The sequence below is a fragment of the Homalodisca vitripennis genome, chromosome 8 (assembly GCF_021130785.1).
Source record: "Homalodisca vitripennis isolate AUS2020 chromosome 8, UT_GWSS_2.1, whole genome shotgun sequence".
NCBI lineage: Eukaryota > Metazoa > Arthropoda > Insecta > Hemiptera > Cicadellidae > Homalodisca > Homalodisca vitripennis.
This window is the reverse complement of record NC_060214.1, coordinates 31,603,610-31,617,663: the sequence shown is the minus strand read 5'-3', so window position 1 is coordinate 31,617,663 and position 14,054 is coordinate 31,603,610. Positions and strand designations below refer to the sequence as shown.

The following is a 14,054-nucleotide window of genomic DNA, read 5'->3' as shown; positions in this document are numbered from 1 at the left end:
ACAATTTTCTGAAGTTTAGGTTTTCAGAAACAGTTTTATAAACTACAGAATGAGACACTTGAATTCCATGCAAAGAGTGGTTATTTTGAATTGTCTGTTCTCATGAATTTTCTTGTTGATGGCCATCATTGAACTCGAATACCATGTTCTGAACTTTATCTCTACTCATTACTGTATTTCTCTACATTTCAAAAAGCTTATGGTAAATGCTAGCAGTCAACATGTTTCTTGCAGTCAAAAAAATTTATCCCTGACCAGATATCACAGATTGGAGATGTTTTAATAATCTTAAAATACGCACAGTGACATTTATAGGTTAGCTACAGAGTTGCAAGTGATACATGTGTGTTCACAAGGAATACTGGGTGTGCACAATCAATGAACTACGGGACCACAGAGAGAAACTGTCCGTACTTAAAAAAACATCCCTCGTATGAATAACTGGAATTCTGTTCTCTATGTGAATTTTAGGAAAAAAATTGTGTTATTAATTCTAACACAATATTTTAAGCCAGAGTATTGACACGTAAGAAAACTTAGAAAAGTAATGAGACAGCGATCACTTAGAGTAATCTGGCAACACTGCAACCTTATCCTTATTATATTAGCTTGTACTTAGGTCTCTCCCAGAGACTCAGTACAAGTTTTAACCTTGCGGTGACTTTGTGACCTGTTAGAGCATTACAAGTGAAGTAAATTGAGTGTGGTGTATTTAAAAAAATAATAGAACAGCATAGTTTTGAATGACGGCACACTTAAATTTTGTGTTAATGCTGGATGATTCTGCGATTGTGCCTTTTGAAAACTTGCAAATAGCTTATGAGGAACATTCTGTCAAGAACACAAGTTTTCTGTGGCATAAGGCGTTTTTAGAGAACCGAGAATCTGTTGAAAATGAACCTCGTTTTTGGAGGCCCTCAACGTTGAAAACTGATGAGTTGCACGATTTTTTTCTCAGAGTATTTGTGGCTGCAGAACAGGATGTTTGTTAATTCTTATATTGAAATCCTTGAACGGCTCAGGAAAAGAGATGTTTTGCATCAGATCGGACATTGCAAGTATTCAATTAAGGCATTCCTGTGTTTCTCCAGCCCACTACCCTATTCACCTGATCTCAGTCACTACAACTGTTTTCTGTCCCCTAATATCAAACAACACTTGAAGGGGTGTCATCTTATTACTATTATTAACATCCAGAAGAACTTAGCCAAGGAACTAGAAACGAGATAACACTTGTAGCTTAATGTTTTGTTAAAAAAACTCTGTCAAAAGAACAGTTTTAATATTGATACTTGGTGGCTTATGCTGTAGCATTGTACTTGTGTACTACACACTAGCAGTGTACTACACATGAATGTTTGTTTGCAGTGCCAAGGATGTCTGCGCCAGTCCTCCGAGACCAAGTTCACTACCGATTCCCGTGCCTACTCAACATAATGTCTTCCCAACTCAGCAGGTCTGTCGCTAAAGTTCTAAATTACTCATGAATATATAGGCACTTTTACCAAAAGTGTGCTATTGTGATCTAAGATTTATTTTAGTTTATTTGATGTGCTGATCCCGAAGTTTGGTTTGCCCTACCTCAGAAATTTGCAATGAAACATTTAGAAATTATTTGTTTTTACATTGCTATTTCTTAATTGTAAATGTTATATCACTAGAAATGTTATAAATAACTAGTGTTTGATACTTTACCAATTAATTAGTTGGACTGTTATCAGCGTCAAAAGTCTTGGTGACCACCTAACCTTCGACTCATTGATTAAGTTGTGATTGTTCTCAATCAAGCACAATGAGTCAATTCAACTGCCTGTTAGTATCTTCAAGTATGAGGTGAAATGGTTGATTTTATTACTTTATATTTCTTGTGTAAATGGTTATAATAATAATATATCTATTTATTAACTTCTTATAATTCTTATAAAAGTGATTTTGGCTTTCAGTTTTTAAATTTCAGTGTGGCAGTTTTTTTAAAGTTTATATTTATCACTTGGCTATATTTAAAACTGTTAAAATTAACAATTAAATATAAGTTTTTTTATCGAGTTTTTAAATGGTTAGGTAACATTTATAAAATATATCATATAGGCTATTTTACACACACACATATATATATATATATATATATATCACATGTAGTGAAACTGTGTTCAAATCTTGCCTAGACCAAAGCAGTTTAATTATTATTACTTTGCTTGTTAAGTTCTTGGGACAGATTTATAACCTTTGGATCAGAGTAATACTAAAATAGGAAGCAGCCTCTCCTTTGTGTAGAAAGGGTAAAAAATGTATTAATTTAGAACTTGAAATATGATCGATATAATTTGTACAGGTTAAGACAAAAGTATGGAATATAATTTTTTCTCTTGTAGTTGTCAAAGACTTGAAAAAATGACATTTAAATAGTCCTTTGCTTTACCTTTATACAGGATGAAACAAATTTCAATGAAAAATACAGAATGTTCCATAAAGTTGAAATGAATAAATGATTTATTTCCTATAAACTTACAAAATTGAATTAACTTAACAATGATAGGAAAAATACACTGACCTCTTTTACAAGTAGTGGGGTCAGCGAGAAAAAAAAAAAATAAATACAAATCTAAAATATATACAATTAATTTCCTATTTACAGGTTTAAAACAAAATAAATTTCTATGTCTAGCTTCTTAAAACATATCTAAAAATATGTGCTTCTACAGCGTCCACAATCATTCTGCGAACCTAAATCAATTATTATAATAAATAAATAACATTAACATTATATTTATTATAATAATAAATATAGTTAATTATTTACACTAATTTTACTTATTAAAATTTATTAAATTATACAGTTATCAACATGTCAAAAATTTACTGATATAGTTATGGTAGTATTCTAAATAAACTACTTAATTCTATCACTAGTATAAACAAATTCAACATTTTCCAATATATAATTTTTATTTTGTGCAAGGCCTTTCTGAATCAAAGATTCCATCAGAGATTCAGGATGATGATGGAATCTTTGATTCAGAAAGGCCTTGCACAAAATAAAAATTATATATTGGAAAATGTTGAATTTGTTTATACTAGTGATAGTACGATAAACCTTTTTTCCAATGCTCCAAGATTCTACATTCTACTTAATTCTGGTTTTCTAAAAAGCTACTTTTTTACTTGTGCACAGAATGCCTTAAAGTTTTCAATCTGCTTAATGTGCATGCTGCGTGCCCCTTGTTGGAGTGCCAATTTGCTGCGGATCTGCCCCACGTTGGGCGCCAATTTGCTGCAAGCCCCACGTTGCTGCGTCAATTTGCTGAAGATCTGCCCCTCGTTGGCTGCGTCAATTTACTGCGTATCGGTTTTTTAGTGTTGTTGACGCCCCATGTAGTTGTGCGCCATTTTGTTACGAGTCCCACGTTGCTGTACCATTTTGCTCCGGATGGTGTTGGTCTCCATCTTGCTCAAAATCTGCCCAAAGCTAGCTGCATCCCCTTGGTACTGCTTGAAACTCTGCCACCTTCCAGATAAACAGTTTGCTGTCCCAATCCTTTCCCAATCACTATTCAAAATGTGCTCCCTCTCATTGGTTATGTAAATTACTTCGTGTTGGCTAACTCATTCTATTCCAAGTTAATACCAAATTACTATCAAATTTGAATGTCTGTGGTGTTGCCACCAACAACAAGTCTATATCTATCTCAGGTTTTTAAATGGGTTGAGTAGTGGTTAAAAAATTTAATATCACTCCATTGAAGTTCCTATCACACTTCTTTATAAATGGGATACTCGAATAAAAGTCAAACCAAATGACCTTGATGTTAATTTATTCCATTTTACACTGTCCATACATATATAATTCCACTCACCTTGCTTTGATAACTTAAGAATCTAACATAATATCCCATCCTTCATAAAAATTTCAATACACCATAATACAGTTTCCTATTAATTTCATCACTACTATCCCAGGAGAATGCGCACAACTTCCTTGCTTCAAGTCTGGCTGGAAAGAGAAGGAAGCTCCGTATAAAACTACACATACCGATTCAAAACCATACTCTTCCCCTCTCCCGTTCAAATCAGCGTCTTTACGATTAAATATAATTTGATTCTTTTCTTATAATTGTCAAAATTTATCATGTTCACTATAATTAATCAATTTAAGTCTTTCTATTTTCTTTTTATTATTTTTTCAAAGCTTTTTATTTAAATTTTTAGCAACATGTGCTTTATGACGTCACCAATATACAAGTCATTTATCCCACAATTGGCTTTTCTGCGTAATTCTATTTAGTACTTTTGTAAAACACGAATTTTGGTTATGTTTACTTCATTTTAATTAATTAAATCTTTTCCCGTATAAAGTTTAATATATTTCTTCATTATTAATTAAATAAATCTCAATTCCGACAACATGTGATTCACTGACGTCACAGTCTGCCAATTCCCCGCGAATATTCAAATGTCGTAATTTGACCTGTTACATGCAAAGGCAACTGATTAAATATTTTTGGACCAGCGTAGGAAAAAGATTGTCTGAATTGTGATTTATTGACTTTTGGTAACCTAAACAGTTTAAGATTTATACTTCTGGTAGCATAAATTAAATTGTTACCTCTATTACCAATTCTCAAGTAAAACTCCCTCAAAACTTTAAGAACATAAAGATGTTGTATCATGGCAAAATTGTTAGTTGCGAATAAAGAGGAAAAAACTCTCTCTGAAGCTTTTACTTGCTATGACGCGTATAAGTTTATTTTGTGATATTCTTAGTTTATCTTTAAGCACTTTAAAAGTTCCACCCCAACAACTTATACTGTATTGTAAACGGAAATGTGCTAACGCAAAGTATACATTTCTCAATAAGGATGGATCACAAAAATTTCTTAGATAAAAAAACTTTTCCGAGTTATAAAGCATGCTTTAGTTTTTTTCGGAACCTTGGAACTTTTTAAGTAGATTTCACTGCAATCATTATTAAGACGGAATTTCTAGAAGATTTTTGGATTTTCTCTGATCATGGCTCCTTTAATTCAAAACCACAATAATCTAAATATATATGTATGTATGTAGGTATGTATAAATATAGTATTAAATATGTATGTGACATGTAGTTTATAAAGTATTATTGTAAACATATGTTTTATTTCACATGTTTTTCTGTTATTGTTAACATTATTTATTTATTACTTTGAAAATAAATAGTTTCTACTTTTGATTATTATTTAACTGTGTAATACACTTCAGTTGGTGACTTCAGTTTATTTATAATCTGCAACACACAAATTGCCAAAAACTGGTCTGCATCTTTCTTTAATATAAATGAGCTGGTACTGTAGAATACTTAGACCAAATAAGGAATAGAGTTCCTATTGTGAGTAGAAATCAAATTATTCTGTTTTTTACCTTAGATATTTTTCTAAATCATTTACAGTATGTTTATTTAAAATATACTTCCAAACTTAGAGGAAAATATACTGTTCACTATTACTCACCTGTTAGCAGAGCATTTACTTTGAAACTTCTTTAGAAAAATTCTATAGTTTTTTAAGCTTAATTTTGTTTGTTGAAATTTAAAAGTTTTTAAACCTGTTTATCATCTTTAAACAACACTGTTATTACATAACTAACATAGAGATATTCTATAAAAATGTATAAACACGTTATTTAATAACTAAGGTGGATGTATTAAAATATAATCTGGTTATCATCTAAATGTCTTACAGTGGTGTGAGTGATTTCACAGTTAAGTTTCATGTTGCAGCAGGAGGTGCCCAGATCTCGGCAGATAGAGCGGACGTGCAGCAGATCTCCACCTGATATCAGTTCCATATCACCGCCTTCGGTAATTGTACATGACTTACTTTCTTATATGAGGGCTGTATGCAAAGGAACCTCTCGTTATAAAAATACTGGAATAGATGAATCAAATTTGCTAATAATATCTCAAGTACCTTGTATTCACCAGAGTAATTAAAAAAAATGTATATTATTTCAGAACTTGTACAAAATCTTTCTTGGCATTAAATTCCGCCAAGACTGTAAGGTTACAGTTAGATGATATCACCATTATATAGTTTCTTTCATCTTAGTTTCTCGCTGTAGTCAGTGTTAGAAGACAAGCCACTTTTTTCATGTGCATGACAGATTCAAATTAGTTGTTGTCACAGCTGGGCTGTAAGTAATGTGCTAAAATATGTCTCATTTGAATTTATAAGCAAGGTTTTTTTGTATTTGCTGGGCAGAATGGTGGCCATGTCACAACGTGTGTGGTCAATTAGACTGCAGGGCTGGTTTCACAATAAAAGTCAGAATTTGTAGTCGTTTACAATGCATAACTCTATAACCAAAAACGACTCGGTATCTCAAAAACAGTTGCCATATTTCTCTCTATCTCTCCACCAAACCAATCTAGTTTGACAGACATTTTTGGTTTGTTTAGTGAGCCATCATCAGTCACGATTCTGTTCGGTAGTCTACCTCCTTCCATGTCGTAATGTAAAGAAAATCAAGTGATACTTCTTTTGTTTTTCCGGTACAAAAGGAAGATGTTATCGTCATGCTTGATGTATCAGGTGATGCTGACATCTTTGTCTATTGGCTTCGCGTCAAGTAGCCTTTTGTTATTGGGCCACTTCCGCCTTTTTGTTGTGAGTCACTTGTTCTGTTACTGCATTGTAAACAAGTGTGAGATTGACTCTTGAATTTATTATCTGCTGTTTTCATAGTGTAGGTGTCTGCATATTAACATTTTCATTATAATATTTAAAAAAATATTACATTATTAACTAGTTAGTGTTAGGAAATCTATCCTCTCGTCCTCCAAAAGAATTTAGCTAACATAGAATTTTATAACTTTAGGACAATTTTAATTGTTATATAATGTCTCTATTGTAAGTAAAAATAATTGTTTGATTTGGGACCAAAAAGACCCAGTCAGGGCAGAGTACACGTCTGAAATAAGCCAGCACTAACAGGGTTAAACAACTCTGAAGTAAAAAAACAACATTTAAGTTTTAACCTCCTAATGTATTTGAGGAATAAAATTATAATGGTAGTAAAACAATTTATTCTGTACTTAGGATAAACGTTTTACTTTTATTTAATGTGTACCTTTAAGCAATTGTATCAAACATTTATAAATTAATTAAATTCAATGATAACTACATAAATTATATGAAATTAATTTTCAATGAATGTAAGTAGTGAGAGAAATCGATTTATACATCTTTGTGTTATTATAACTTCTGCTTATCACAGGTTCAGTTTGTGCTGGGAACGCCTCCCGGCAGTCGTAGACCCGTTGCTGAGACTCCTCCCCCTGTTAACACGTGGACTGTCACTCCTACCAGCTCCCCTCTCCGCAAGTCTGGTGAGTCCTTTCATTCAGTTTTTGGTATTGATTTGTCAGATCGTTGTGACCCGTGTTTGAGTACAAATTTAATAGTGTTGTGAGGTATTAGTGTGTTTCCTCTGAATTCTCCAAAGATGATATTGTTTGCCCTGAAATTTTAAGATTGAGTCAAACAATATTTTCTTTATTATTTTTTTTTTTAATAGCATGTATGGGTACCTACTGATCTTGTGATTAAAAAGATGTTAACCTCAAAGATTTATCTTTTTAGATTACATAGTCTGTTGTAGGGGTTCAAAGGTTAGGGTATAAATTTTAAATTTGTTCATTATATAGTGTTAAAGTGCTGCTAAAGTATTCTGTTTGAAATGGGTTTTGGTTATTATTTTATAAAGTAGTAATTAGTATTACACTACACTGTTCAGTGTAAATAAATTAATTGTTTTAGTGGTTATTTAAAATATTTTCATACAAAGATATTTAACACACAAATTAAAAATGGAAGTTTTTTTATTTTAAATTTTCTCACATAAAAATTAATAAACATACATTTTCTGTATTGTTCAAAATGTTATTTAATCTTTTATGTGAATAGTATTTGATTGCATAACATATATGGGAAAACATAAGTAAATATAATATAAACCTGTTGTAATAATTTATTAATTATATTATCTATCTCCGGGATTTCATTACCAAAGTGGAACAAAAAAGTTTTACCGATTGGTAATTGGCATACTACCAATCAGTAGTCGTCTGCGAATAGATGCATCAGACTTGCAGCGATTCACAAACAAATACTAACATCAAAAAAATTACTTACAAAATCATGATAATTTGTTAATTAGGTTATGTATTTACAGTTATTCACATGCAAAAACCACAATGTACGGCAAAAGCACGTTATAATAATCGGTAATTTGTGTACTGCCGACCATCGGTGGTCTGCAAATAAACGAAGCATATTGCGGTGCTCCTCAACGTAAATGTTGACAATAATAACTGCAAGCAAAATATTATTTACAAAAAACACAATGTACGTTATAATAATCAGTAATTTTTGTAATGCCGTTACCAGTGACGTGATGGATCTCCGCAGATTTAATTATCGAATTCTGACAATCGATTCTCGAATCCAAATCTTTGTTGAAGATTGGGTGGATTGGAGATTTGGGATCTGGCTTTTCTACACATCACTATGACATTGTCTATTTGCTGGTACATAGTCATTACCTTCTGGTATATCTGGTTGTATGAAAGGCTGACTGACTAGTCATTTCTCAAATCATTGTTTCAGAGAGGAAATTATCATAGGTAGAGATGATCATTTTATAATAAAATTTGCTTTATGCACAGACCTCTTACTAGCTCTTAATTACCCTCTGTTACTGAGGTGTATAACATTACTCTGCAGTATTATGGGTCAATCAATATGTGTTACTTCCTTTTTGTTTTAGGTATTTTCTTTTAGTAGATAATTTAATAAATAGTTTAGAAAAATATTTTTCTTTAATCATTTGAGTTTGGCAGTCACCATAAGTGATATCTTTTCTCATGTGCTTTAGCTCCTTCTCTTTGCTCTTTCTCTTCATTTCTTAGTAAGTTTACCAACATATATTCAGTAATTTCTTTTGTATTTGCAACAAGAACAATAATACTCCTTAAAATAAATGTCTCATAAAGTTAGTGAAACGTGTTTGGTTAGTTTCAAAACAACCAGTTTATAATATCAACACTCTTTATTGATGAAACACTTGACAAAAATTGAACTGAAAACAGCCATGTTTGTCTGGTCAGCAAACATGTAGCCTATGGAGAGGACCACGGACTACCATTATCAAAACAATTACTGTCTAGTCATTTTGACACTGTGCACCTTATTAAGGGGATAAAAAAAAAATAATAATAACTGGTGCAATAGGAACAAAATTATTAAAAATAATGCTGAAAGGTCTTTACAGTGGTAAATCATATATGAAAAGCATGGGTGTTTATTTTTACAGCTGTGAATTTGATTGAATGATATGAGGATAGTTAATGTGAGAAGAAGACGGACTAATTTGTCACCATAATGCTGTTTGGCCCTTCAGTACAGTAGTGTCAATCTTTATACTTTTAACTGCAGATTTCTGAATTAATTTCTGGTATAACCTCTACCTCTGGCCGTACTGTAGTAATTAGCTAAATGGAGATGAGCCACCATATACTTCTGTACATTATCTTGTTTCAATCACTACACCAAAATTAGGAACCAAAGTTACAACGTTGTTTGGAAAGTGAGTTCTGTTTGTTTAATAGAAAAACCCCAATGTGTTTGGAAATGTTTTGTTTATAATAAAGAACACATAAAGACACAACTGTAAACTATGTTTTACACATAATCTCTGACATTAAGTCACATGTCATATTGGTGAAAGAGCTCCAACATCATCATCGTTAAGAGCAAGTGAAGACTTAATAGTTTCAGCTCTCTTTAGAACTTACGAAATGCATGCATTTGTAGTTTAATTGCTTTCTGTATAATTAAAGTTTGTAACATTTCTTTACCTTTCAATTCCATTTTGTTGTTTTTTGTTTTCTTTAAACTAGTTTGAATTACAATTCCTATTTATTTGATTATTCTTAAAAAGAAATAAATTTTGTTCGTGATATTAAATGAATTTCAGTAATATTTTGCATGTATTATTGAGTTGAAACCCGCTTTTAAACATTTTTGAACCCACAAGTTGAGTAACCAGCATTGATTATTTTTTAACATGAAGCTTGCTTTGTTACCTGTCTTGCTCTCTGCACTCCTCTATGTAGAAGTCACCTGTCCTAGGGTCCGCAGATTGGTGGAGTAAACCTCACCAGTGGTACTCTTACATCAGAGACTTATTTTGATCTCTGCTCTGTACGTTGCCTCTGAGTTTGCATGCTCCCTCGCTTACATGCCACGTCCCTCCATCTTCCGTGTGTTTCATCCGAGTCTTTCAAGATGCTGTGAAACTGTCTTTGACACGTCCTCGCATTGTGCTGTGCCTAGTTTCTAAGTGCATTTAGTAATAATTAGTGATACTTTAAATTTTATGTTAAACTAATATTTTTGTAGTACAAATGTTTAAGGGACGTATTGGAATGTTTTAGATAAAGCTGTTAGATTATAAATTTGTAACATTATTTTTAATAAATATTATTTTTGCGTAAACTATTTTCAATGCAATTCTCCCGCTGTTAATACTCTCTGGACATCAGCTTCAGTATCCATTTTCAGAAGGTCTTTGACAGTCCATTAGATGGGGAATATCTTTGAAAGTGATTTTTTAGTCTCTTAAGCTTTGAGAACTGTGTCTGCCTGAGTCACATCTGAACTATACAATTATTCTACCTAGTTTCAACTCTTAACCTACCCAAGCAGTAACAGCGAAGCTGTGTAAGGTGGACTATTATCTTTTGTGGAGAAGATTCCAGCAATTGAGAATCTCCAGTTGTTTTTATAAATGGCTTTTATGTTCAAATTTTTAGCAATCATTTTGTATGGAATTGAGGAGAAAGAAGTAAAGTAAGACCTAAAATATTGTTTATGCTCCCCTTTTCATACCCTGAGGAATTCCCAGTAACGGTAGTTCTGCCAGCTTTGTCTCTCTTGCCAGTAGCCTTGCCAGGTTGCCTTTAAATGGGTGAATAAAGATTGGTAGTTTTTTTTTTTGCAACTTGATGTCAGCCTACAATTTTACCTCTTCTCCTTGCTAGTGCTTTACATTCTACCAACCGATGATATGGTGTCTCCTTAGAGGGTGTGCCCCTTGACAGAATTTTCAGGTACTATGTTTTCCCGACCAAACCTCCTCAGTTGTTCACTGAGCTTGCTATGTCCTGTAAGGAGATCCATCAAAACCCTTAGCTTATTTCTGTCCAAGTCTTGACAAGCTTTGTCTGGCCATAGTTCCCATGTAGTTAGTTCTGAGTATTAGTGTCTGCTGAGTATGGGTCACTGTTGCAAAGATATTTCCTTTTATTACTTTCACTTTCTCTGAGCCTCCCTTTAAATAAAGCAGTAATCAGCTCCTTTCTGGCTAATTGGCCCGCTTCTTTTTTCACTGATATTCAAGTGACCTTCACGCAGTGGAGCAAATATTTATTCTTTCTTCGTACATTATTCAGGATCTGCTTTCAGTTACACACTGTGTCATAGCTAGTAATGGTGTAATGTACGAGGGCTGTTCAGAAAGTAACCTCCGGTTGGTCACAGTGCGGGTAGTGGAGGGGAGTAGCGCGCCATCTGTGCATTCACGCACTAAGCAGGTCAGTCGGCATCAAGCTGTAGTCGAGTGAACATCGTACCTGCGCTAGTTTAGTTTTTGTGGCAGTTTGAAATGTGTGCTGCAATAGAAAATACCGCCAAATGTGAAGTGCGTGCTGTTATACGGTTTTTTACAGCCAAAGGATACTCTGCAGCAGCTATTCATCGTGAGCTTTGTGCCGTGTACGGACCACAAGTTATGAGTGAAGGAGTTGTCCGTGAATGGGTACGTTTATTTAAAAGTGGACGAGAAAACGTTCATGATGAAGAGAGGAGTGGTAGACCATCCTTGGTGACTGACGAACTCGTTCAGACAGTTGATGCAAAAGTTCGTGAAAATCGACGTTTCACAATGGCGGAGTTGTCTACTGATTTTCCACAGATTTCTAAGACTCTTTTGTACGAGATAGTGACAGCAAGATTGGGTTACCGTAAGTTATGTGCACGATGGGTGCCCAAAATTCTTACCGACCACCACAAAACTCAAAGAATGGCCTCTGCATTAGACTTTCTGTCACGTTATGCGGACGAAGGAGAACCATTGTTAAACAGAATCGTGACCGGTGACGAAACCTGGATTAAGTACGTAAACCCTGAGACAAAAGAACAATCAAAGATGTGGGCACATTCAGATTCGCCTACCAAACCAAAAAAAGCCCGGCAAGATTTTTCTGCCAGAAAACTGATGGCAACGGTGTTTTGGGATGCCAAAGGGGTGTTGTTGGTTGAATTCATGGAACGTGGGACGACCATTAATCAAGACGTGTACTGTGAAACACTAAAAACATTACGACGGGCTATACAGAACAAACGCCGTGGTATGCTGACTTCCGGTATCGTTTTTTTGCACGATAACGCCCGTCCTCACTCTGCTTGCAGAACAACAGCCCTTCTTAAGTCCTTCAAGTGGGACGTTTTCAACCATCCACCTTACAGCCCAGATCTGGCGCCAAGCGACTATCACCTCTTCATGCATATGAAGAAATGGCTCGGGTCCCAGCGGTTTGATGACGACGAAGAGCTCAAAGATGCGGTCACAGGCTGGCTCAAGGCACAGGCGGGTGATTTTTATGCAGAAGGAATTTCAAAGCTTGTGAAGAGATACGATAAGTGCCTCAATCGTGATGGAGACTATGTCGAAAAATAGTGCAAAGATGTAGTTGTAAGATGTATATATTAAAATATTTTTACTTAACTTGGTGTATTTTTTTCAATCGACCGGAGGTTACTTTCTGAACAGCCCTCGTACATACATTTTTATCAAAATTCTCAATTATTAGAAAAGTGTTTAAAAATTTGTATTTGGTTTTTTACAAGTGTAAGAAAAAATGTTGAAATTTAGCTTACATTCCATTTTTGTCTACTATATATCGCTTTAAAACTATATTATACATGTAATATTTAGAAATAAGACAATACACCCATAAAAATGCCCTCGAGTTTGCTGTACTAGAAGCTGTCTACAGGCACTTGGTTAACCTGAATTTGTCAAAAAGTGATTAAATGGATCTATGCAAAGGGTAAATGAAATTTTAAACTTTGTACTGCTGTCAAGGGTTCCTAAAATTAAATTTCTAAGTTTTTCTAATTAAAGTTCTAAATGCTGCCATCACATAAAATTATGGCAGTAAACATTCTTAGACTATTAGGTGTAAAACTTGAATTTAACTGCTTGAAAACACTGTAATATTGATGGACAGCATCTCATTAAAGCTATAAAAAAACACGGTAAATTTGTGACCAAAGGTGGTAAAAATATTCGATACAGAAGAGAAACATGAAAGATGAAGAATTGAAGGAAGAGCAGTTATGATCCTGGAATGATGTAATATATAAGTAAAGTTGTGATTATTGATTTTAGCTCCGTTTCACCTTCTGCTTAGTGCAATGTCTGAAATGTGATATTGTCACTAAGTAATGCAGTAAATACTAAAGAAAAATGTTCCATATATTAGTATGTGTACTAAATTGTGATTCCTGTTTTTTGTTTGGATGATTGTTTGTTTCTCTTATTGAGATCATCAACCGTACTGAGCATTTATATGTTAATAAGTGATGTTATTTTATATTTGCACTAAATGGTGAATTCTTCTGGGAAATTCCGGTCAACAAGCTCAAATGTTAGCAATATTTTTATTAAATTAGAAGACTCTTTAATGATAGTTTGCAAAAAGTTTAAGAATAGTGTTGTAGCAGAAGACATTAATGTATATGCATTAGAAGGTAACCATGGCCATAAATTATTGGTAGATGCAAAGTGTTGAATGCCTTTTGAACTTCCGAATTCGATTAACTAGGCTAGATACTCATTTAGTGCCATAGATAACATTTTGATGAATTTTAATAAAGATATTACAAAAGTTTCCAACACATAACTATGATGAAGGATAAATCTATGGCATGAAGGACAAATGCTAGAAATAGTCTATA

At 33.5% G+C, this 14,054-nt stretch overlaps 1 protein-coding gene across 6 annotated transcripts in view; it reads left to right on the top strand.

Annotated features, from left to right (window-relative positions):
- LOC124367484 (serine/threonine-protein kinase ULK2) overlaps positions 1–14,054 on the top strand; it is a 91,316-nt gene that overhangs the window by 47,034 nt on the left and 30,228 nt on the right. For 5 of the 6 annotated variants that reach the window (XM_046824339.1, XM_046824342.1, XM_046824337.1 and 2 more), the window contains exons 11-13: positions 1,369–1,456; positions 5,753–5,833; positions 7,249–7,360. In XM_046824339.1, the coding sequence (XP_046680295.1) occupies positions 1,369–1,456; positions 5,753–5,833; positions 7,249–7,360 (281 nt within the window). The remainder of the gene's footprint in view (positions 1–1,368; positions 1,457–5,752; positions 5,834–7,248; positions 7,361–14,054) is intronic. The other variant, XM_046824338.1, reaches the window with a different exon arrangement.